Here is a 25,725-nt window from a genome sequence, read left to right as displayed (position 1 = left end):
CAGCGCCACGCGCTCCTCTGACGCACTGGTAACGCGCGCTGAAGTGAGCGCTCGCGGTCATCCACCGTCCTCCTCGAAAAGCTTCCGCGTTGAACGAGGACTCATTGAGTCCGTGCCTTGTTCTCTTCCCGGTAACGTTATATGAAGCCTCGTTCACAACACTGTAGTCTCATATTATTTGTCAGTCAATTGCAGAGCGCGCGTCTACCCCCTCTGCCTCTCTGGCCGCGCGCCCGCTGAGAGTGAACGCGAACTGCTTTCTGCTCTGCCTTAAATATCCAATTTCATCGACGCAGCGCCTCGAGCCATCTGAGTCCGCGTGATGATGATGATGATGATGATGATGATTTCCTTTCTGTAATCTGAGAGAAGCGATGCCGCAAACGGACCAGGAGGAGTCCGTTCTCGTGAGATGTTAAATTGGTTGTTTAAGTCCCTCGACAGTGATGGAGAAAACAATCTCTGAAACAATCAATCTTGCTTCACTACTCATATAACTGAATATTTCGCGGAGTTTTATTTTATTTTATTTTTTTTATTATTTTTTACAAGTAATAATCATATTAATAATGACAATAATGACTATTACTTTATATTATATTATATTACATTATATTATTATTATTATTGTATTATTATTATTATACAATGATGATGATGATTATTATTAATATTATTATTTGTCAAAATAAATGAAGATCTTTAATTAATGTTAAAATTAATTGTTATAATATAATATATATATATATATATATATATATTGTATATATATATTGTATTGTTTATTATTTGTTTATATAAAATAACAATCAATACAATATAATATCAATATATTATATTACATAGTATTATTGTTAATACAATTCTAATAATTTATTATGACTATGGTTATGGTTATGATTGTGATTAAAATTAGGATTATTCTTAAAGATCTTGACCTTGATATTTTAGTGCAATCTCTGTGGATGGAGATTACTGTTTTTACTTAGCCTATATTGTTACTTGTTTCACAGCAAGTGTATTTGATTGGCATAGAGGAGAAACAATAATGTACAGTTTGTGGAAAATAATGTGTTTTTTTAACTTTAAACCGCATAAACACATTTCATTACACCAAATACACAAAATAATGTTCTTTTTAGCAGCATCATATGACCCCTTTAAGCCCTTATTACTGTAGCATTAGCAAAACGGCAGACAAATGAAACAAATGGCATAAGAGCCTCTTACATGCTCACCTTGGAATATATAACATTATGTAGTTATATTATAGTTATAGGCCTATTTGGTAGTAGCCTATATATATTTAATGATGGTCTGCAGTAGTAAAAAAAATGGTGTAACATCCTGATCATGAGTAACTTTCACTAAAATGATAGTGCTGTTGTGGATGTAAATACAGTGTGTAGCACTGGATGAGACAAACTCCCTCAGCAATAGCTACAGTGTAAATAAAGGACATTGTGTGTCGTTATCAGGGCTTTATTGGAGCAGTCAATGACTGGGGTCCTGCGTATAGTGCTGGTTGTAAAAAAAAACTCACATTCCCATAATTCCTCGCTCGCATTGAGGTATTGTGGGTCATTTTAAAGTAAAGACTCGGGTATTTCCTGTAGTCACGCTGGAGCAAGACTCACACTCTTTTATTATCGATCACAATTATCTGCTAAGGCCGCATTTGTTGTAAGTTTGCACGCTGGGATGTTTATCACAAAAGTTTGGCTGTTAAAGCAGACGCGATGACCCAGAGGTTCTTATTTAAGGCTTCTCTACTTTACAAAGACATTTGCCCTGAACAGTCGCGCTTTCTTATGTAAGTACGTTTCAATTTTCATCAACTGTACATATTATACGGCTCGTGATCTGTGTGGATTTTGAACATGCTGTTCCGCACTGCTCGCCATGCTTTCTGCTGTAATGCCACGAAGTTACCAGTAGATGACAGGCTCCTCCAATTTAACACTTTATAATGCACTTTGTGTTACATTTGAAGACATTTAGTTTAGACATTTAGTTTTATGACCATTATTCTTTATTTTTAGGTCAGATAACTGATATGCAAAACCATTTTTATTGTCTGCTTTTTGACACAATAAATAAAATATAGGCTATAGGGCTACAACAGTGAAAATGTACTATGTCTGATCAATGTCTTGATGACAATAATAGCAATAAAACAGTCTTGTTTTTATATTGTTTATAACAACAACAGTAATATTATATAATAATAATAATGGTTATTATTGTTATTGTAAATAAACATAATGGTTATTGTTATTGTTTCTATCATTGTTGTTGTTAATAATGTGCAACATTGTTTTACAGTCTTAATGGTCATTTGAATTTATTTTTTATCTGTGTTTTGGTCTATATCTAATTGTTAAACCTAAAATGATGCACTTTTCTCACTTGAGAATAAATTGCTGCTATTTAAAAGCACAATTTATGCAAACAGTGCTTGAAAAAATGTAGTACCTTTTATTTCCTGCTGAATAGTCACATTAATGGTATTGTTGGGTGCTGTTCTTTAGAGAATAAATAATGGCTCCCTACTGAGATTTATAGTTACTTTCTTTGTGATTTCTTTATTAAATCTTCAGTAAACTTTATGGCTATCTCATATAGTGTTTAAAATGTTTTAGTGATTTTCTCAACAGCACAAGTGCAGTTCAAGTCATCATATTTACGAATGTGTGGATATAATAGCACCAATATCAGAAATGCACCATCACAATGGGCATCTCACGCAAAAATCACGTGCACTCAAATCTCATCAGCTAAACAGTGTGTTGGTCATTTTACAGTTTTTGTTTACTGTGGTTAATCATCATTAAACACTTCTTCCTTTTAATATTGAAAGTGGATGGAGAATGTCTGATCTCTGTTGAAAAACTCATATTGATCAACCACCACATATGTGAATGAAACCAGTTTTAAAATGCTTAAAATGTGTTTTAGTGTAACAATCAAATCCAAATTAACAGCATTACAGCTTCAGTTATAATAAGTTTTTAATGATTTATAATAATACTAATTATTATTATCAATATAATAATACTAATAATAAGAATGAATGTAAAAAAAAAAATTATTATATTTATTTAATTATTAATAACTAATAATAAATATTGCAGTACCTGTTAACCATTTATTGAGTAGTTGTTAATTAGTGTAATCTAGATAGCATCATAAGCGTCATCTGTTCATTTCCAGAGCAGCTAAATCAACTATATCTTCTGTGTCGCATGAAAGGGTGTAAAGGCAAGTAAAAGTGAGTCTGGTAAAGATTTGCTGAAGATTCTCGCTTTATTTAACATTTTTCAAGCTGCTATGACACATGATGTTTTGGATAGTACTAGCAGCAGAGTGAGTGAAGATAAATGATGCTTAGCCTCAGGTTGTGGCATGTTTTTCTTGGATTAAATGTTTCACAACCCCATGTTCAGGGTCAGCGCACTGCATGCTTTGAGCGTTAGTTGGCTTGTGCTCAGCGAGTACAGGGTACATCTGCACTGACTCACGGCGTACATGTACGTTACTGGAATCTTTTGTCTGAATGTATGCGTGCCATGATGAGATTCTTTCTTGATGAAGTGCTCAGACTGTTGGGTTCTTATTTAAACCGCTTGTGTTAAGCTCACTCTTAATATCTTCCACAGGTGTCATTGTAAGGCACAGACTTTTGCCGCCAGGCTCATCGATAGGGAATGGATAAGCTGTTGTGTCCACTGGAGTATTCAGTGAACTGTAATGGGCGCATTATTCTCTTTCATGATTTTATCTCAGGTGATTTAGCAAGAGTTTAGTCTTTGTTGATATTATCATGCTGAGACAGTGGGTTCTTTATCTTTGTTCTGAGAGCACTTAAAAGGAGCTGCATTATTAATAAGTAAATTATTTTAATTAGTGTACCACAGGGAAGAAGTCATGCCTTTAGTAGGCAGTGGCAGTGCTGGGTGGTTGTTTCCTAAATTTTCTTTATTTATGTATAAATAAAAGAAAGAAAATAGTCAAATCAAACAAATTTCTGAAATTGTAACAATAATAAGTAAATGTGCTTTGTGTATTTTTTTTTCTTTCAGTCAAAAAGGCAAATAATTAAAATAAAATAAAACATCCTTTTGGAATTAAAAAAGCTTTAATGCAATTAAACAAAACAAAACAAAACAATTAAATAAATAAAAATCTCAGTAACAAAACAAACAAAATAATAAAATAAATGAATTAAACAAAGAAATAAAGTAAATAATAAAATTAAACAAGACTTGTAAATAAATGAAATCAAACAAACAAAAAAATAAAAGAGGTGCTTCGTGATTTTTCTTATTTCAAAAGGCAAATAAATAATTAAAATGAAACAAAACAACCTATAATGCAATTTAGCAAATTTGTTCAAATTGATGCTTCGAGGGTGAGTAAAACACAGGCTAATTTTCATTTTTGGGTGAACTAACCCTTTAAAAACCCTGCCCCCCTTAACATGCACGTGCCACACAATAACAACAAGCAGCTTTTAGCAATGTGAACTAATTTTAGACAGGATTATGAATCTTAGATAAAGGAGGTAGGCAAAACAGCACCATTTTAAAAAATAAGGTGCACACACACAAAGTCTCAAAAAGTATTAAAGCTCCTGGGAAGTCGTGGCCATGAGTTCAGGCCACTGACAGGCTGTCTGTACAGCACTTTGACCTCAGTGGATTTGTTTTAAGGAATCACGTTGTAATTCTTACTGAGGCTTCCTGGGAATAATACAATTTTTTTTAGCATTTGACAGAATATTGAGCATATCAGCATTGGGATACGCAATGGGATTAGCAGCATTGGGTAGTGAGAAAAATATCTTTTTTTATGCATAGTCTATTGCAGAGTTTTCACCCTGCATGTAGGAATCTATAAGATCTAAACAAAGCGCTGTGTTACTTCATCAGATTGGGTGCAAGACCTCTTGCAAGCTCATAAATGATTCATAAGCTGCCATATTTCAGTCTAACTCCTGTAAAGTCTGAGATTTAAAGACTAACTCTTTTACTGCTTTTTTATTACAGGCAAAGGCATCAGAGCATTGGTAAGTTTCAGCTTTGTTATTTATATTAATAGACTCGTATGGCATTTTAAAGTGCTTGTTTTAATATAGTCCCAACCAAGTCTATAAGTCCTTGTAGGCAACAGAACAGACAGTTGGTTTTGAAAAGGAACGGTAACCCAAGTTAAACCCATTAAGTCCGACCACATTTCCTGATGTAAAACTAGAATCCATTTCTATTGCCTTCACAAACCTCAAAGACAGCCCGACAGAGGGGTGGGATGACCACATATTGGAAAAGCTATATTCCAAAGTCCAAAATGCCAAACCATCCCCAGAATAGAGCATAGCATCACCTGTTTTATTTGAACTAGTTGCCATGCCAAAAACCTCCACTATATTTCTCTCTCCATTCCAGCGGCTACCCTGCCGGTGTCTATGATCTGCCCCTTCTGTTTCCAGTGGCGACAACTGGGCAATCATCACATGCGTCTACGGCCCAAGCGGAAGCCCACGGCGAGGATTAGGAGACTTCTGAAGAGGGAGTCGGCAGGAAAGAGGCTGAGCGCAGAACAGACTGTAGTCCTTCAAAAGTTTAATAGGGCCTCCAATGCTCTGGTGAGGTCACGTCCACCTGCTTTATGTCCCTTTTCAGTTCAGATGCTGTCACGATACCTACCAAGTCCATTCTGCCAGTTCCTGAGTGACCTGAGATTAGATTAGGTGTATGAATTTAAACCAGAAAAAACAAACACCATGTTGCCATATATGTACACTGCCGCTCAAAAGTTTGGGTTGGTCACCACCATTTAAAATAATCGAAATGGACAGTAAAGACATTTATTTTTTCATAGTGGAAATGAAAGCAGCACAACTGTTTTCAATATTCGATAATAATAAGAAATGTTTCTTGAGCACAAAATCATTATATCAGAATGATTTCTTTAAGGATCATGTGACACTGAAGACTGGAATAATGGAATAATGATGGCTGAAAATTCAGCTTTATCATCACAGGAATAAATGACACTTTAAAATATATTCAAATGGAAAATAGCTATTTAAAAATTGTATAATATTTCACAATAGTAGATTGTTTTTACTGTATTTTTAATTAAATAAATGGAGCTCTCTTTCAAATGCATTTAAAAAAAAATCGTACTGACCCCAAACGTTTGGACAGTAGTATACAAACTGGGCAAATTATTCAATTTATAAGAACACCACACTATTTTTTGTATATTTGTAATACATTGTTTATTTTAATCTGAGCATAAGAGACTTTTTTCATAAACTTTTAACAAATCTTACCATCCAAATATCTTACCTCCAAACATTTGAACAGTAGTGTATATAAAGTAATACATTTACAATAGTGGGCATAAATGCAGCACCATAAATACATTTTAAATATTTAACAATCGTTTCTGAATCATAACCATAACACTAAATATGAAACATTTTAATTCAAGAATAAATTTGATCCTTTCTTTAAAAATATCCTATAGTGGCATAGAGACAGACAGTATGGGTGAAAGAGGGAGAATGGGATCGGGACATGACCCAGGTCAGACACCAAACTGGGGTCCTTGTGGAGCAGCAGCTCTATAGCTCTATAGTCTGTGGTAATCGAACAATCATTTGAAAATAAACCTATTTCTCTTTGTCTGCTGCTCTTTTAGTAGACTCAGACAGGATCATTGATGTGGCCCTAAACGCAGTTCCCATTGACTGCACTTAGGTTGGTATATGGCCTATATAAGTGCACTTTAGTTACAAGTAGGGGTGTGCCCAAATAGTCGAATATTCAATCTGTAATTATTATTTGAAAAATAAAAACTCTATTCGAATTTATCTACGTGTTGCTTTGCTGGCCATAAGTGCAGGGAATCCATGATAAATCCTAAGCTTGCTAACTAAAAGTCAGTTATAAATGCACTGGGTGGCTCTGTGGATCTGATTGTATTTGATCACAGAATGTCATCCGCCTCATGAAGTTTGGAATTACTTTGATCAAAATGATCTTACTAAATGATCTTTCAAAATGGAATTACTTTTGATCAAGTGAATAAGTGAAACTCGACTGAGGGAAGACAGCTGTCCATCACTGCAGGTAAGTGCAGCTGTACCCTGAGTGAGCCGAGAAGAGAGCTTATCTGATAGCCAAATGATCTTGAGACATATTCTTCCTTTAAGTTTCCTCGCGGGAGAGTGGTTTAAGAACCGAAAACACGAAGCGCTGTAAGAAACTTTGCTTAGCACGCCGTTGTCTTTGTGTCTCAGGAACATCTGTGTCGGTGCTCATTCTTATTGTTATTGAACTGAGGAGCCAACTTTCATCCAAGCATGTGGATATTATTGTTTTTCTCAACATTAAAATGTGAAACAATATAAACAGGATAAACATAGGCCGACTCGTGTGTATGTATGTTATGTGCTGTAATTGGCACAGTCTGCTTTATTTTTTCCATTTGCTCTGCTTGAGCTTGAATGCTTTTGTTCTATAGGCTATATATATTTACAGACTTTTTCAACTAAAAGAAAACCTTGAAATATAACATAACTTTGTTGTAGAACAACAATCATAAGCTTGTTCAGAAATGGTGACAAAAACTTGATTATTAAAAAAATAACGTCTTTTTCTTTAAACGTCATTTAAATAAACGAATATTCGAATATTCGTTTTTTTATGAGCCCAAATATTCGAATACAACATTTTTGAAAAATGCCCATCGCTATTTAGAAGACTGTAGGGCACAATTTAACACTTAAACATGTTTGGAAGTGTAGCTAGGAGTAAAATGTCTATTTTTTAGAGATATGGTTATAGACTATCACATGTTAATTATCATTAATCTGACAGAAAGACATTAATCAGACACAGAAACACTCCTTTTATAGTGATTCGTTTAGCCTCAGACGACTTTGATCTGAAAGCCAGGAAGATCTGCTTAAGATGATTTAGAGTGAAAAAGTTCCCATTTTCTGAGGCTCTCCTGAAGTGTGACGGGATCAGTTGTGTGATTGGGGATGTTTAGTGAAATGTGGTTATTTGTAGAAGTGTTTAACCCTCAAAAGCACCGTTACGGAGGTCTACGTGCTGGTGTACACGGATGCATAGCTGCATGCCGCGTGAGACTCATGGTTCTGGGGGTGGAGTGGTAGGCGTTAGACTGCTAGATTCTGTACACACTTTTGGCGTGTGTTTCTCAGCGGGAGAGGAAGATTTTGGCAAGACCAATAATGAACTTGATAGACAGCCAATGTCAGCAGAGTTCATATCTTTTAACCGTGTCTTATTTTTCCATAATATGGTAAATAGAACAGTGTTAGCTGTGAGGGAAAGAGCCTTTCAAGGCAATCATTTCTTTTGTGGAGGTCATGGAAGATCATCTTTCTCTGTTTGTCAGCTTTGAATAGATAATTTGTCAGATTGAATCGAACATAAATAGCCTCTTATCTAGATGATGAAGAACAATTCGTCATTCTAGATTATTCAGATATTTTAAGCATTATAAAAAAAGTTGGCTTTTAAGACAGCATTCTATCAAATCATGAAGCCTCACTTGTAATGTAGGCAGCAACCATTAGTGAACTTGAGACTCGATTTTGATGGTTTCCACAAAAATATTAAACAACACGACTCTTTTCAACATTAATAATAATTTTAAATGTTTCTTGAGCAGCAAATCATTATATTAGAATGATTTCTGAAGGATCATGAGACACTGAAGACTGGAGTAATGATGCTGACAATTCAGCTTTGCCATCAGGAATAAATGATATTTAAAAACCTATTCCAATAGAAAAGAGTTAAATATTAAGTAATAAAGTTAAATTACAATTGTAATAGCACAATATTACTATTTTCTGTATTTTTAATCAAATTAATTTAGACTTAATGAGCATTAAAGACTTGTCTAATCACGCAACGCCGACGTGCTACGACATCCGCCGGAACGGCTTCCGCGTATGACAGTTGGCGGAAGTGATATAAAAGTGTTTATTACGTTTGAAATATGGATATTTTTCTTACAAAAACACATGGATTCACTACAGAAGGCCTTTATTTACCCCCCGGAGCTGTGTGAAGCACGTTTTATTATGAATGCGCGCGCTTTATTTGACGACTTGTGGACTGATCAACTGCAAAACCCGCTGACTGCAATGATAGAGCTTGGAATAGCCAGGACAATTTTTAATATAACTCCGACTGGATTCGTCTGAAAAAAGAAAGTCATATACACCTAGTATGCTTCGAGGGTGAGTGAAACACAAGCCAATTTTCATTTTTGGGTGAACTAACCCTTTAATTTTATTTTATTAGTATTATTTAATTTTGCATTTGCTTCCTAAACATTTTTTAATTTGGCCTTTGAAATGTGCTTGCATAGTGATAGAATATTTCATTATTCATTAAAATGGTTTGCTGTACAAATCTAACTGCTTACATCCCAAATAATATCAGCTGCTTTCTAGCTTCACACTGATGGATATTTTTTTCAGAGTGGCATTAAACCTCAGAAGATTCTGTGACATAATACTTCAGAAGCATCAAGATAAAAAAGTTCATTGTTTTAAAATGCTAATTGGGTGAATGATTGTGGTGGGTGTAAATGAGTTGATTCCAGGTGATGGCACCTGTTGAATTGTGGTATTTGTCATAGAGTGGAAGCTCTTGGCCTTGAACTTTTAAATCAGTCAGAGCCACACAGTCTCTAGCAGTGAAATTCTTGACATGCTGTGGCTTGTGACAGCTCTGCCAGATCTTTAGCAAGTTATTTTAAGTATTCTTTTTGTTGGCCTGAGTTGGATTAATGCCTGTTTCATCTTCCCAAACACATGTAGTATATGGATTTGGGTAAAACCGGAGTTCACCAGTGTATTTTAGAGGTTCATTTTAACATGGACGCCAAGGTGATTTCACTCTTTTGAAATGCTTTATGGACACTGAATATAACCGTGTATCTGAGCATTAAAGATGGTGTGGAGTCCAAGTGCTCCCAATAGACTGTTCTTAGCTGAATCTGGGCTGAATCTCAATTTGCTTTCTTATAATATGCACAAATGTATACTATAATGTACTTTGCTGCCAATGGGTGAGTACATACTTTTAAGTAGAAACATTTTGTCACATACTACACTATGAAACTGTACGCATCTAGCAAAGTTCATCAACCTTACAATTCATTATTACTTCACCATCACCCAAAAATGAAAATTCTGTCATCATATACTACCATGTAGATCCAAACCCATAAGACTTTGGTTAATCTTCTAAACACAAATTAAGATATTGCTAATAAAACCTGAGAGGTTTCTGTCCCGCCTTTGAAAGTCTTGGAAACCAAAACTTAGAGACGATTACCCAAAGTCTTATGGGTTTGAAATGACATGAGGGTGAGCAAATGACAGAGATTTCATTTTTGGGTAAAATTGTTCTCTCTGCTTTTGTTCAACTGAAGAAGTTGAAACAATGTTCTCAAACTTTTCTGATGCAAAAGGGCTCGTGGGTCACAGATGCATGGATACCCACTTTAGAAATCCAATGGAAATGGTGCACTGTCTGAGCATCTTTGCCAAAAGATTCTTTAGCATAGTATTTTCAACATACCATGATTTGTGGCACACTAATCACATTTCATGTCCTATTTAGCTGCCTCTGCTGCTACACATGCGTTTCCAGTTCCTTTGTTATTGTCATCTTTGGATTGGAAAGGTTCCATACCTCCAACAGAAAGCTCAGATGTAGCGTGTGCATCTTTCAACATTTTGGGAAGCATCTGTGCCAGCAGCCTTGGCTTTTTCCAGCGTGTGTTTGATGCAGGTTATGCTGGATGTGTGTGACATCCTGTTTCCCCTCAGGGAGAGAATCAGTGATGCAGTTTTTCCATGTTTGGTCAAGGGGGATGGGCGTACCACAGATCGATCACCCTGGAAAGCAGATTGGTCTCCACGTATCAATAGCTGAACTCACACACACATTACTTGTTCAGGCTTGCATATCAAGGGCAGCTGTGGTATCTAGAATCTCAGCAGCAAGGTCAGAGACGACTGTCTAGCCCGGCTTGTGGCTGTATTTCAGGATCCTGGACTATTAATAGAACACACGAAGCCCATCTGCTGGACTGATTTGTGTGTGTAAGAGAGGCAGAGTGTCAGTAAATGTTTAGAAATTGAGGGATGGATTGGTGAAAAGCTCATTTAAACTTCTTGTCTATGGCATTTACAAAATCAACATGTAGATGTGCAGAAAAGGCTTATGTATCCTTACATTTATCCATACAATTTTTAAATCATGAAAATGTTCACTATCAGTTATAGATAATATATAGCTTACTTATAACTCAAAGGTATAATGCCACATTGAAAGTATGGAATTTCTCAAATCTGATTTACACCTGGAAATGAACAAATATGTATTTTAGTATTTAAAGCAAAAAATGAATGATGTTAAATGAATGAGAAATATTCTGCATTATTGTTATATTATTTCTGATACGAATGCAAATATTCTGCAGGAAACTCCATTATGTTCTTCTGTAATTATGACTAACCTGCTTGTTTTCAAACTTTTTATTAAAAGAAACTGGAAGTATCAGTATTTGAATTTAATTAACCACAATCATTTTTGTGATTCCAAAACTATCAAGAACTCTGTTCTTTAATAAAACAATAGTTGTTGTAAATAAAATAAATATTTTATATAAATTTAATCATATAACATTTAAATACATGTAAAAAATTTACTCCTTCATTTGTGTTGTTTAGCATTTTAATTACGTTTTTTTTATATATAACTTAAGCTATTTAAATGATCCTGCGGCCCTCTAGTGGGCCCCGGCTTCCTGATTGAGAACCTAAATAACGTGACATTGATCATGTGACTCTTTGTAAAGACATCATCTCAAATCATGTTGGAGAACATGATCATCAGTTTTTACACAAACTACTGGAGATCATGCAGCTTGAGTGAGAGAGACAAACCCAAGTGTAAGACATTATGAAATTCATATAGTTAGCTAGTCAAGTTTTCAATGTTAAATTAGAAAGTGAACTCTTGGAACCCACTGTACATGTGTGTTCATTTTGGCATGTTGAAAGGGTAAAAAGAAACCTCTGGCAGTATTGTCATTCCATTCACGACCCTTCACCCTGCATTGGATTAATTTATATGCGGTCATTCCAGCTTCGTTTTGCTTTCCCTATTTGTTTCCGTTCTTTTGACAGCTGTTGTGAACTGATTGCATGAATGTCTCACAAGGGAGCCATGGGGTTCTCGCCAGTATAAACATGCTTGATAAAGGCTTGTGAGTTCTCACTGCCAAACATATAGTGATAGAACTCTTGTTTACCAACATTCTTGAAAATATATTTTTTAGCGTTCCACAGAAGAAAGGAAGTCATTGACGGTTTATTTATAGTCTGTGATGCATTATGGGATATCTTGCCTCACAGAATTCCAACATTAATGCCTTTTTAACAAGCAAGTCGATGACTTCCTCTGGTGGAACACTAAAAAGTATATTTTCTAGAATGTTGGTAAACAAGAGTTCTATTTCTTGTCCATTTTTATTAGCTGAGGTATGAATCAAAATGATTTCCTTGGTAATTTTAAGTTGCCTCTATTGGAAATATCAGTTTTGCTTGTCACACATGTTGTGTGTTAGTTGTTGATGCTGTCCCCTTCAGTCTTCTGAACTAGCCGGCAGCTATATCACCCTGTAGCCCAAGACTGGTTACCCACTGAAGCTAAGCAGGGCTGAGCCTGGTCAGTACCTGGATGGGAGACCTCCTGGGAAAACTAGGTTGCTGCTGGAAGAGGTGCTAGTGAGGTCAGCAGGGGGTGCTCACCCTGTGGTCTGTGTGGGTCCTAACGCCCCAGTATAGTGACGGGGACACTATACTGTAAAAAGCACCGTCCTTCGGATGAGACGTTAAACCGAGGTCCTGACTCTCTGTGGTCATTAAAAATCCCAGGATGTCTTTCGAAAAGAGTAGAGGTGTGACCTCGGCATCCTGGCCAAATTTGCCCATTTGGCCTCTGATCATCATGGCCTCCTAATCATCCCCTTATCTGCTGATTGGCTTCATCACTCTGTCTCCTCTCCACCAATAAGCTGGTCTGTGGTGGGCGTTCTGGCGCACTATGGCTGCCATCGCATCGTCCAGGTGGATGCTGCACACTGGTGGTGGATGAGGAGATACCCCCTGACAATGTAAAGCGCTTTGAGTGCCTAGAAAAGCGCTATATAAATGTAATGAATTAATGAATTAGCTTAACCAGCTTGAATTCTTTAATGAACAGGCTTTACAAGAAAGACTGTATGCGTTGAACAGATTGTTTTGCTAGAGAACAACACCACTGTGCTTATCCACCAACATAAACCCATCTGGATCAGCATAGAAATTCAGTTGAGTTGGCCTAAGCTGACTTTTTCAGCAGGTCATTTAACCCAGAACTTTCCTTACAGGAACAAGGGGAAAGAAACTGGTCAGGAATGACATCTCTCTCATCTCCCTCTGAATCCGACTTCATCTCTCACAGTGTTTATCCCAAGGTTTCATTTTCAGCCCAGATGTGTTGGACATCTCTGTTATGAGAATTGTGTTTATGACCCTGTGTAAATGGCAGATTTTGATCATGGGGATTGGTCTATTTTGGGACTGAGCTGTGTGATGGAGATTAATGGATATGACAGAGTCGGTTGTCTTTATATGGACAACCACTCAACTTTTTAAAGAGGTGGTTAACTAGTATGTGCTGTTTCCTATTTTAGCTTAATCTTGATATCATGTTCTCCTAAAGCTCTTTGGTTAGTGTGGTCAGTGTTTTAGTCAGATGCCAAAGTTTTGAAATATTTATTTAATAAAAAGTGACGTGACGTGACATGTGGCCAAGTATGGTGACCCATACTAGGAATTAGTGCTCTGCATTTAACCCATCCAAAGTGCACACACACAGCAGTGAACACACACACCGTGAACACACACCCGGAGCAGTGGGCAGCCATTTATGCTGCGGCGCCCGGGGAGCAGTTGGGGGTTCGGTGCCTTGCTCAAGGGCACCTCAGTTGTGGTATTGAAGGTGGGAGAGAGCGCTGTACATTCACTCCCCCCACCTACAATCCCTGCCGGTACGAGACTCGAACCCGCAACCTTTGGGTTGCGAGTCCGACTCTCTAACCATTAGGCCACGACTTCCCACGTTAGCCTCACAAGATGAAAATAGAAGACTTTTGGGTTATATTTGAGCTGTATTAAACATATTCTCACCAGAGTAGCAATGGTTGTTTTCAGTGAAATTTTTTTTTTATCTAGTAGGAGTAAAAAGACTAATTAATTCTCATACAAACTATCTAGTCCATAGTTCACATTCAACATGTGCAGTATAAAAAGTACAGTAGTATTAAACAGAGAATTATTATGTTTGCTTTATTGTTTGTTAGTAATTTTGTTAACTTTTGAAAGACTGTTTTAGTTTCTGAGGAATTCCATGAAGGGTTGATCAATATTACAGAGCATTCCTTCAGTAGCCAATCAGAGTCAAGAGTCAGTCAGACAGACTCCACCCCCCGCTGCAGCTGATTGGCTCTTCCTGCTCTTTATATCTCCAGACATGAAGGGCGCTGAAGTAAACATATCTGCTCTCACATACATAACTGGATCATCTCAAATCATCTACATTTCAGCTTAGCCACCTGTTACCTCAAGCAATGGCTGCCTTTGTGTCGGTGAGTTCAAATGCCACACAGAAGGATGTAGATTAAGTAGTTTTAGAATTTGTGCAGTTACCTCTTATTAACTAATTCATATTAATTACAGTAATGCAACAATGTAGCCATATGGATTTAAAAGTCAGCCACTGGAAGGTTTTTCTTGTTGTGTACACTACTGTTCAAAAGTTTGGGGTAGATAAGATTTTAATGTTTTTGAAAGTCTTTTGCTCACCAAAGCTGTTTTTATTTAATCAAAATACAGTAAAACTGTAATATTGTGAAATATAATTACAATTTAATGTAACTTTTTTCAATTTTAATGTTTTTTTAAAAATATTTTTTAAATATGTATTTTTTCCAGGATTCTTTAAATAGAAAGGTCAAAAGAACAGCATTTATTTGAAATAGAAAGATTTGTAACATTATAAATGTCTTTACTGTCTCTTTTGATCAATTTAATGCATTCTTGCTGAATAAAAGTATTCATTTCTTTAAGCTTAAATTGTATGTCAGTATATAGAAGAGTATACAGAAGATGATTATTGTATATAAAGCATAAGAGTATGTAGTCATGTGTCAGAGTGGAAGTTTGGAAGCGCCAGTGGTTGGTCAGCTTAATTTAGTGCTAGTCTCTGGCAGTTTCTGGCTGAGTAGATGGCATGTGTTCAGTGTACTTATGGCCTGTACCTTGCTGTATATAGAGCTCACGTTCATATACAATGTGTGAAATACTTGAGATGTGTTCCTAAGTGTCAGCAACACCTGGCTATCATGGTATAAAACTTGTTAGCACAACAGTATAACAATATAAAAGGCAAGACATTTGTTTAAAATGTTTGTTTTACTAACTTATTTGTGTTAAACAATGAATCTTATTGCTATTGTATTTGATTTTTGCAATTTTGTCTGGGATTCTAGTCTGCGTGAAAAGATCGGGCAATCGACTTGACTGTTTTTGTAAACTGAGATACTGAAATACATGGCTGTCCACTCTATTCATTTCCAGAGATTGTTCATACCAGTATTATTTGCATTTAACTTTTAAGATCCAGAGTATGTCTAATGTCAGACAAACTTTATCTCTTCAGAATGATCTTTGATAGTTATTCTATTTTTGTATTCAGATATTTTAACAACAGTTTTGTTTTGTTTTTTTGCTTATAGAGCATTAGGTTTTATAATCTATGATATTATGTACGAACTTTGTCATCAGGAAAAACTGAAAATATCAAAATACCACTATTATAAAATTCATAGAATAAACAAATAAATAAATAAAATTATGATTTATTATCATGTATTTATCATTATTAATTATTATCATTTATAATAATAATTATTATTATCATTTATTTATTAATTTTTTGTAAGTCTCAGGAAAGTCATAGGCATTCGCTGACATGATGACTTGAACAAAAACATATTTTATTATTTATTTAACCACGATGCTTTCTTCTCTTAGATGGCAACGTGTCACACCTGTAATAAGATGTCCAGACAACCTGGAATGAATCGTGAGCTTTTGTCTACATTGTCAAAGAACCGAAGTACCCCAGGAAGTGCGGGCAAACAAAGAACTCCACAGTCGGCCAGCAGGTCTACTCCGAAATCTGTAGTAGACAGAACACCAAGTGGCACACCAAGGTAAGCTACTGTTAGCGAGTGTGTATGTTACAGGTTGACATAGAACTAGCCTTAAGCTCAGCTATTAAAACCATATATACAATCTGTTCTTTCCACAGGTCAGTATCTTCAAACACCAGCTCATCATCATCAAAGTCTGGCAGTGCGAAGCCGTCGCCTTTCGCCCGCCTCAAGAAGATCCTTATGCTGGAAAACAAACAGCAGAGCAAGAAAGGTGGCCTGAAGGACTTCCTCTCATCTCTCTGAAGACCTCAGGGTCATTAAAATGAAAGACTCTGGCCCACTTTGAGTGGAGCTGCTGAAATTTAGAGCATGAAGCTTGATGAGGATGACGATCACTTCTCCTTGTGTATTACAATGCCATCTAGTGGAGGAGTCTTTAGCGTGGATTATATTGAAGGACAGGGTTATATTGAACAGAAGGTCTCCTTTCCTTCTATCAAGTGTCTGTTTCTGAATCCTTGTGGATGAGTGGGGAAAAAATGTCCTTTTGTAACTTGTGCTACAGAACCATGCTGTGACATTTTATAGTTTTTTTCATTTGCCATTTATTTTCATGTTCCCACATATTGTTCATTTTTGTACAAGAAAAACAACTTTTATATGTTGTGTTTTTAATGTTAATTTTGTACACTTTGAATTCACACATTTGTGTCCACAGCTCTTAGTTTGGATGTTAGAACGAGCCGTTTTAGGTAGGTGTGGCTGACTCTGAACTTTTATAAAGAATATCTCTTTGGATTTGAGTCTTTGCAACTTTACAGATCTTCTTTATGCACCAAGAGCTTGTAACACTCCAAAGAGAAAGGAAAAATTGAAATCGCATCATATGACCCCTTTAAAAGAAGGATTGTCTTTACACTTGGCTTACACACTGAATTATTATTATTATTATTTTTATACTGTTACAAAATTTGTGCTGGGTTGTTTACATTTGATGGCTTATTTGCCATCAAACTATGTAGCAAAGACCAAAAATATTTCATACTGACTATTTTTCTTCTCAATACATTTAAAAAGAAAGATGATGTTTTTTTTGTCTTGTTTGATCTCTGACAGATAATTTTCAATAAAAAGTAAAATAATAACATTTGTCTGTTTATTTAGTTCTCTTAAAAGACATATCAAAACTTTTCTTCTGGCTTCAAACTGTATTATAATACATCTTTAAAAATTAATATTGATGTAGAAACACTGTGTGTGTTAATACATGTACAAAACTGGAATTACAAAATAAATCATGGTTCTTAATACATACTCCCAGGTTCTGTTAATAAAAATGTTCAAAAACTAGCAGCTTTATCATATAATTACAGCATAAACACCAGAAGAAATAGGTCTGGGTATGTGGGGTGATTTGAAATATTGCATTGGACAATATAGTATGTTATATTTACATGCATGTATGAATGTAGCCATAAGGAATTTACTTTTTTCTCTGACGCCATGTATTGATATATTTTATAATTACTGAGTAACATTAACATTATAAATGCACTTTCAGTCAAATGCTAATATTGAACAATTATGCATACAAACATAAATAAGGAAAACACAAAACATGCCAGCAGGGTAAAAGTATAAAATACAAAGATCTAACAATATCAAATAAATACTGCTTTATTCAAAGAGTCTCTAATACACTGTATGTACAACCTAACTTTAGTCAACAAAACCATGAAGTTGGGTTTTTATTAGTAAACTTGCACTTATGAATGTAAATTTTGGTCAAAATGTAGGTAAATTAAATCAGTAAAATAACTTTTAATCCTCTTTAGTATATTCACTGAAGCCAAAAAGTACATTTTCCCATAAAAGTTAAAGAGAGCCTAAGCACTGAATATTTATATTGATATAGATGTCTTTATCTCACACCACAATATAACTGAATACCCATGTAGTTTTGACCTCAATGCGCGTGGCTTGCAGACTTTTATTTTGACATCTCGTACTAATCCACTGCTCTCGCTCTTTCACCCGGAAGTGGTCAAACGCTCATATGGGCCTTTACAATCACTATTACCCTAAAATCGAAACTTTTTGGACATAATATGTGGTTAAATATTTAGAAGAAATTATCCCCAACGAATGTACAATGTCAGATCGCAAACGAAGCCGAAAGCACCACGAGGACAGGCATGAAAAAAAGAAACACAAGGAGTCAAAACAAGATGATGAAGGCAAATACCAACACCAAACCAGAAAACTGATTCAAGAGGTGCAGAAACTCAAGCACGTGGAGACTTTGTGAGTATTTGCTGCATTCTTAATGCTTTCGAAGAGACTTTTCTATAATCTGAACTTGTGTAGTTTTATGTCATCACAAAAGTTTCTCGTCTGTCCTGCATACATTTGATGACTTTCTCTTCATGTTCCCTTCCAGCTATGAAAATCCTCCTCCTGGGTTCATTAAGGTTTGGCCATGGCTTGAAGTGTTGTCGTTAAATTCTCCAGATTCATCATAAACTAGTTGTTTTGGCCCTCTTTTACAAAATGTGATCTGAGATTGTGTAAATGCATTAGAAATACGCGTTTGAGTGAGCATTTGGCAATACATGCATGACTGCTTTTGCAGGAAGAGGATGACAGACCAGAGGACTGTATCCCTGATGACCCTGGTAATGAGGACGCTAGGAGCTTTTTGGCTCACGCTCCCACTAAAGGACTGTGGATGCCTCTGGGGAAAGAGGTGAAGGTCATGCAGTGTAAGCAAGCATTCAGATGCCTTCACTTCACTGTAGTGATATTTTAGCTTTTACAGTGTCGATGAAGGTGATTGAGAAATCTTAAGTGCACAAACTGTGTGTGTAGGCTGGAGATGTAAGAGGTACGGCCACAGAACGGGAGACAAAGAATGTCCTTTCTTTATCAAAGGCAACCAGAAACTGGAGCAGTTCAGAGTGGTGAGTAACACAAGTGGCCTACTTTTACACTAGTCATTTATTTAAAAGCATTTAAAAAATGGCATTACATATACAAGATTTGGACATTTTGAAATTGAGATGTGAAGTAGCAGGTAGCTGTCTGATATACAGATTTCTGATACATAATCGAACTCTTGCATGGATAATATCACGTTTTTTTTTCTTCTGAGGTTCATGTATGTAATTTTACATTCTTTATCTGACCATCTGACACCAAGATGAATTCCTTGTGTGTGTGTAAACACACTTGGCAATAAAGCTCATTCTGATTCTGATTAAAATTAAAATGTTTATTTTTTGGTTTCTGCACCTTTAAAACACTACACATAAGTATGCTCATGCACATTTTGTCCAGGGTAGTTTTTAGCCTTTTTGCAAAGAAATGTTCAGTACTTTTAGGAAAGTATGACTCTAGTCATATCAGTGGCCTAATACAAGCTGATTTATTTACATAGAGGAGGTCACCTCATGGGGTCTGACATGTAGAGGTCACATGATCAGCCAAAAACTACTGGCTTTACCTTTGGCATCCCTCCTATTATCAGACTCTTATTCACACACAACTGAACATTTTTACTTTTGTGTGACATTGAATCCAAGCCATTAGGTGGCAGTATAATTCCAAGATGACCGCCATATCAACAGTTCAACATAAAAAAAAATCAACTGTTACTTTAAAACGATACAATACGTAAAATGTAAAAAACGTTTGTCATGATCAGCCAAAAACTACTGGCTTTACCTTTGGCATCCCTCCTATTATCAGACTCTTATTCACACACAACTGAACATTTTTACTTTTGTGTGACATTGAATCCAAGCCATTAGGTGGCAGTATAATTCCAAGATGACCGCCATATCAACAGTTCAACATAAAAAAAAAAATCAACTGTTACTTTAAAACGATACAATACGTAGAATTGTAATATGTTGAATCTGAATTGTTTGTGAATGTTTATACTATTTCTGTGATTCTCTCACAGGCGCATGAGGATCCTATGTACGATATCATCCGTGAAAACAAACGCAATGAAAAAGAGACTAGGTACGTCGTGCTCTGTCACTCAATAATGTCAGTCAAGTTTTAAAGAACAGAGCCTGTGTCATCAAGTGTTTTAAGCACTTGTGCTTAATATTTGAAATATTTTTGTCAGTCCATGTTGCATTTCAATTACATTCATATTCAATAAGGGTGGACTCGATTTACAATCAGTCAAAGTGATGGACACTATCGTTCAAAAGCTTGGAATCAATAAACATTTTTTGTGTTTTTAAAAGAAGTCTCTTATTCTCACCAAGTCTGCATTTATTTGATCAAAAATACAGTAGAACAGAATTGTTGTGAAATATCATTACAATTTAAAATAACTGTTTTCTTTTTTTAATATATTTTAAAATGTAATTTATTCCTGTGACGGTAAAGCTGAATTTTCAGCATCATTACCCCAGTCTCCAGTGTCACATGATCCATCGGATCTGATTTGCTGCTCAAGAAACATTTCTTATTAATATCAATGTTGAAAACAGTTAATATTTTTGTGAAAACCCAGGTACATTTTTTTCAGGATTCGTTGATTAAAGTTTAGAATTCATTTGAAATCTACATATTTTGTAATATTAGAAATGTCTTTCCTGTTACTTTTGATCAATTTAATGTGCCTTTTTTGAATAAAAGCATATTTCTTTTAAAAATTGTACTGACCCCAAACTTTTGAACGGTTGTCTGCATATGAGATGAAGCGAATCTGCATTTATTTGATCAAAAATACAGTAGAACAGAATTGTTGTGAAATATCATTACAATTTAAAATAACTGTTTTCTTTTTTTAATATATTTTAAAATGTAATTTATTCCTGTGACGGTAAAGCTGAATTTTCAGCATCATTACCCCAGTCTCCAGTGTCACATGATCCATCGGTACTGATTTGCTGCTCAAGAAACATTTCTTATTAATATCAATGTTGAAAACAGTTAATATTTTTGTGAAAACCCAGGTACATTTTTTTCAGGATTCGTTGATTAAAGTTTAGAATTCATTTGAAATCTAAATATTTTGTAATATTAGAAATGTCTTTCCTGTTACTTTTGATCAATTTAATGTGCCTTTTTTTAATAAAAGCATATTTCTTTTAAAAATTGTACTGACCCCAAACTTTTGAACGGTTGTCTGTATATGAGATGAAGCGAATGCTCATCCTCTGCTAGATCTGCTTATTAATAAAATATGTGGTGCGTTGAGGTCTCTCAGAGGCCAGTGTTGATAAATTGTGTCATTTCAATAAAAGAACCCTGTTGCAGACGATTACGTAACTCTTTACTCCACTGTGATTATCTTCTGCTGTGTGGTGACGAGATCTTGCTACATGGGAGTAATTAGAAACCGTTATGTGGGATGTAAACCCATTGTGGGCCGTTTTGACAGGTTATTTTGTTCGTACATTGCTGAGCTCCACATTTATGCCACAGAACTGTTAATAAACATTCCCCCGGGGGTTTGGCAGTTTGAATTTTTCTCAGCAGGATGTTGGAAAACAAGAAGTAGCTTGTTAAAGAAAACTTGAAAGTCAGAAGTCAGCCGCTTTTACATTGATGCAGTCTTCTTCACAGCATGTAGTGAATGAAAGCAAATCTAAAACGGGGTTGTGCAGTTCCCAAGGATACATGCCTCTGTTAGAGGATGTGAACCCTCTGAACAGCAATGATCTGATGAATTGTTAATGTGGCAAAAGCTGTCAGAAGGTGCTTGTGTTTTCTGCTTCCTCTTCAAATCGATAGCAATTGAATTTAGTTGGGGATATTAAAAGATATTATTCTCCAAATATGAAATGGGAGATAATAAAGTTCTTATTTGAAATAAGCCGAACAAATCCAGTTGCTCAAAGGTGAAGTGTGTCATTTCTGTACCACTAGCGCCACCAAAAGGAATCGCAAAGGTAATGACTGAAATGTATTTAATGTCCTTTAAAGGCAGAGTAAGTGATTTTATTATTTTATTTTATTTATTTATTTTATTTATATTTTATGCTATAATTATGCATATATATATATATATATATATATATACACACATACATATTTAAATTAAGTATTGCTTTTTAGGATTTGATACAAACCATAATTTAGATTTATAGTTGTCTCTATTTATTAATCTGGAATATTTTAAAGGAGGTGTGTGTATCAGTGTCGTTTTCTGTACAGAGATCCATTATCTATAGTTTTATTGTGTCTTTATTGTCAACTTATTACAATATTGTGCATGGAAAATTATTTTATTGTGTCATTTCTCTTCACTGTAGGATCCAGCAGTTGAGACAGATGCTTGAAGACACCACCTCCGACTCTGACTCCACCTCGTCTTCCTCTGCCTCCTCCGATCACACCCGGAAGAAGAAAAAAAAGAAAAAAGAGAAGAGGAAGAAAGAAAAGAAGAAACACGTGAAGAAAAAGAAGAAGCACAAGGCCAAGGCTGGCGATGACTCGGACTCAGATTAAAACAAGGCCAGTGGTCTGGGTGTCTCAGTGCTCATCATAGAAGCTCATAAGGTCTGCAGTGGATGCGTCAGCCCTATCGAATATACACAGGAGACTTCCCATCAGTTCCCCAGGCCATCTTCAGATCTGCTTAATAATGCATGGATGCATTTAATCCCCTCTGTTGCATGGAATGCTTAGGATATGTGCATCTCTGACAGATTTCCTATAGCCGGTCCATGCTTGTACAGAACACTTTCTGAATGTATGTTGATTTACATTTTGAGAATGTGTCATTGTGAAATTAACTGATGGGAGCTTATGATACATGCCATCTGCTGCTGTCATGAACAGTGACATTCATAAGTGTCATGTAAATAAATCAATAACTATGCCTTTTTAGCATGTGCAACTTCTTTTTATGGTAATTTGACATTTTTAAAGAGATCTAGAGTCTTCTAACTCAAATTACATGTGTGAATTTACATCCTCTATTTCCATTAAAGTGTTAAAGGCTTTTGTATCTGGCCGTGGTACAGAAGCGCAGCCAATTAGCACCTCTTGAAGGCCTGACAATGGTTTGCACAACATTCACATCACGAGAGAGGCAGATCGAGAGGGGAGAAGATGCTTTTGCTTTGATCTCGTCACTCATTGCTGAAATCTGGAGTCCCGCGGTTGTCGTCAGAGTACATGCACCATTTTGTACCAAGATAAATAGTGCATCACATCATCAAAAGAGCTCTTAATAATGCTTTTTCAATTAGCAACTATGTATGCTTTTTAAAAAGACAAGAAAACAATACTAAATCAATAGTACATTTTCATTTTAATATTATAAATATTAAATCAACTTAATGCAGTCTATGACTGTCTATCAGGGCTGTTTTTTCAGATGAAGTCGTTAGCTTGCTTTCATCTTCATAATGCGTTTGTACTGGTAATAAAAGCTGGATTCTCATGTTTCCTTTTTAGTTCCTCTTTTCATTGTATCTCTCTTTGCTCTGAACTGGCCAGGGCCATTAGAAACGTGTGCGTATGTGACATGTTCCCTTTTTATCTGACAAGCTGTGAATCTCACAAATGAGTTCCCCACTGTTCAGCTCTATGCTTTGTTGAATTGCTATTTTAAATTTTGATTAGCTAAAGAAGTTTAATCAGTCAAGACAAGTGTAATTTGATGCTAAATTTAAAATAGCAGTTTTGCCTACAAAAATATGTATAAAACATGTTATAAAATAAATTTCAAAACATATATATATATATAATATATAAAATTACAAATAAAATATATAAATAATGCCATATGTATGGTATATGTAATTGGCTATTTTATTGTAATATATATATAGTGCATGGAAATATATATATATACCCATTACAATTTACCAATATACCAATTACATTTATTAATTTATCATCTTCATAGGTGAAATATACTTTTAAAGTATACTGCATAAGGATCATGCACAGAAATCATATTTGATTCAATCAACAGTGCTGTTTTCATGATGCAGAGCATGGTGTTGGTTTTCGGCAGTTTCATTTCCTAAAGAACTAGAGTTGTTCATCATTTCACACAGTCTGAAGAAAAATCCGAAGCATGTCACAGCATTCAGAGAGGAGCTGAAGCACAGATTGACCCATGATGTGTATTTGCATAATGGCTTTTATATAGAGACAAACGAGAGGCAACACCAGCAGTGATATTGCATATAGACTGGATTTTGGTTTACATAATCTTTCACATCATGAGCTTTGCTTAGCAAAATTCTAGACATTCTTGGAAGGCTTTTGTAGAATTGTGTCCTCTCTGATCATCAAAATGGAGTAAGCAAATGATGTCCGCATGGGATGGTTAATACATTACCTTGTGTGGGACAGATAATCTATTGCCGTGTGTGGGTGGACATTGTGAGGATTTTGAGGTCTGATAGACAGATATTTACAAAATGCCAAATATGCCCTGAAGACTAATGGCCAGGCAATGATTTTCTGGTTTAATCCTAGTTTCTTTGTCTCTAGACAAAGGTTTGCTGGTGTTAATTAAAGTCTTGAAAAATACTTAATTAAGTATATAAATATTTCATATACTCTTGTAACAACAAAAATGAATCATTCATTCTCAGTAGATGATAAACTCTGCATAAATTATAGCGCAATTTATTTATTTATGAATAAATTAAGAATTAAAAAGACATAGAAAGCAACAACAATTTATTTATTCAAGAAATCCTTTGAACCTCCATTCCAGAAAATCATTAGGCTAATTATTTATAGCCTATTTTGTACAGGAATTTAGCAGACATTTTTATCCAAAGTTACTTACAAAAAGCAAATTTTTTAAAATTTTATTCAATGAAAATGATTAAAATTCATTGGTACTTTATATTTTAAGCTCATGGGATATTTAAAACATAAATCTTACGTTTTTTAATTAATCTTAAGAAATAAATGAATTATTTTTATTTAAATGTATTTATATAAAATTTTATCAACTCGAACTATTAACTATTTTCTACCTTTCCGATGACCTTAAAGCCTAAAATGTAGTAATATTACTGTTTTTAATTAAATACATGTGTTCCAGAGAAATTCTAACATTTTATGGAAGTCCCTATATGTCTTATTTACTATGTAATTAAACAATAGCCAAAAAATATTTTATATCAAGAAGCAAAAACATCACAATCATGGGGTAGGGGCGTGTTTGTTTTGGTGATTTCAAATATAAACATTGGCTACCAGAAATCACTTACTCTGCCTTTAACTAGACTAGACTGAGAAAACACCCTGATGCGCTTTTATCTGTCTTTTGAATGATGAGGATTTACTGTGCTGTGATTGGTGGATGCCTGAAGCGGCGGAGCCAATCATGAGCCGGGAGGAGGAGGAAAGAGGAAGTGAAAACAACATCAGCACTATCTATCTAGTGCGCTA

The 25,725-nt window shown here is 35.3% G+C and overlaps 2 protein-coding genes across 3 annotated transcripts; both read left to right on the top strand.

The window, feature by feature from the left end:
• The first annotated feature begins 1,561 nt into the window (after positions 1-1,561).
• LOC107710313 (UPF0711 protein C18orf21 homolog) lies at positions 1,562-17,045 on the top strand. 2 transcript variants are annotated; one of them, XM_016515060.1, is made up of 5 exons: positions 1,562-1,813; positions 5,049-5,068; positions 5,445-5,644; positions 16,208-16,389; positions 16,488-17,045. In XM_016515060.1, exons 1-5 carry the CDS (start codon positions 1,740-1,742, stop codon positions 16,633-16,635), a joined length of 624 nt encoding a protein of 207 aa, XP_016370546.1. In that variant the 5' UTR covers positions 1,562-1,739; the 3' UTR covers positions 16,636-17,045. The 2 variants fall into 2 exon arrangements, with proteins under 2 accessions (XP_016370546.1, XP_016370553.1); XM_016515067.1 differs by lacking the exon at positions 5,049-5,068 and having other exon boundaries at positions 1,733-1,813.
• Positions 17,046-18,327: 1,282 nt separating this feature from the next.
• rp9 (RP9 pre-mRNA splicing factor) lies at positions 18,328-23,185 on the top strand. The gene is made up of 6 exons (XM_016515552.1): positions 18,328-18,636; positions 18,773-18,803; positions 18,965-19,094; positions 19,201-19,292; positions 20,297-20,358; positions 22,611-23,185. Exons 1-6 carry the CDS (start codon positions 18,485-18,487, stop codon positions 22,804-22,806), a joined length of 663 nt encoding a protein of 220 aa, XP_016371038.1. The 5' UTR covers positions 18,328-18,484; the 3' UTR covers positions 22,807-23,185.
• The last annotated feature ends 2,540 nt before the right edge of the window (positions 23,186-25,725 follow it).

This window comes from Sinocyclocheilus rhinocerous, unplaced genomic scaffold, assembly GCF_001515625.1.
Source record: "Sinocyclocheilus rhinocerous isolate Xijiao unplaced genomic scaffold, SAMN03320098_v1.1 scaffold492, whole genome shotgun sequence".
Lineage (NCBI taxonomy): Eukaryota > Metazoa > Chordata > Actinopteri > Cypriniformes > Cyprinidae > Sinocyclocheilus > Sinocyclocheilus rhinocerous.
This window is presented reverse-complemented; position numbering and strand designations above follow the sequence as displayed.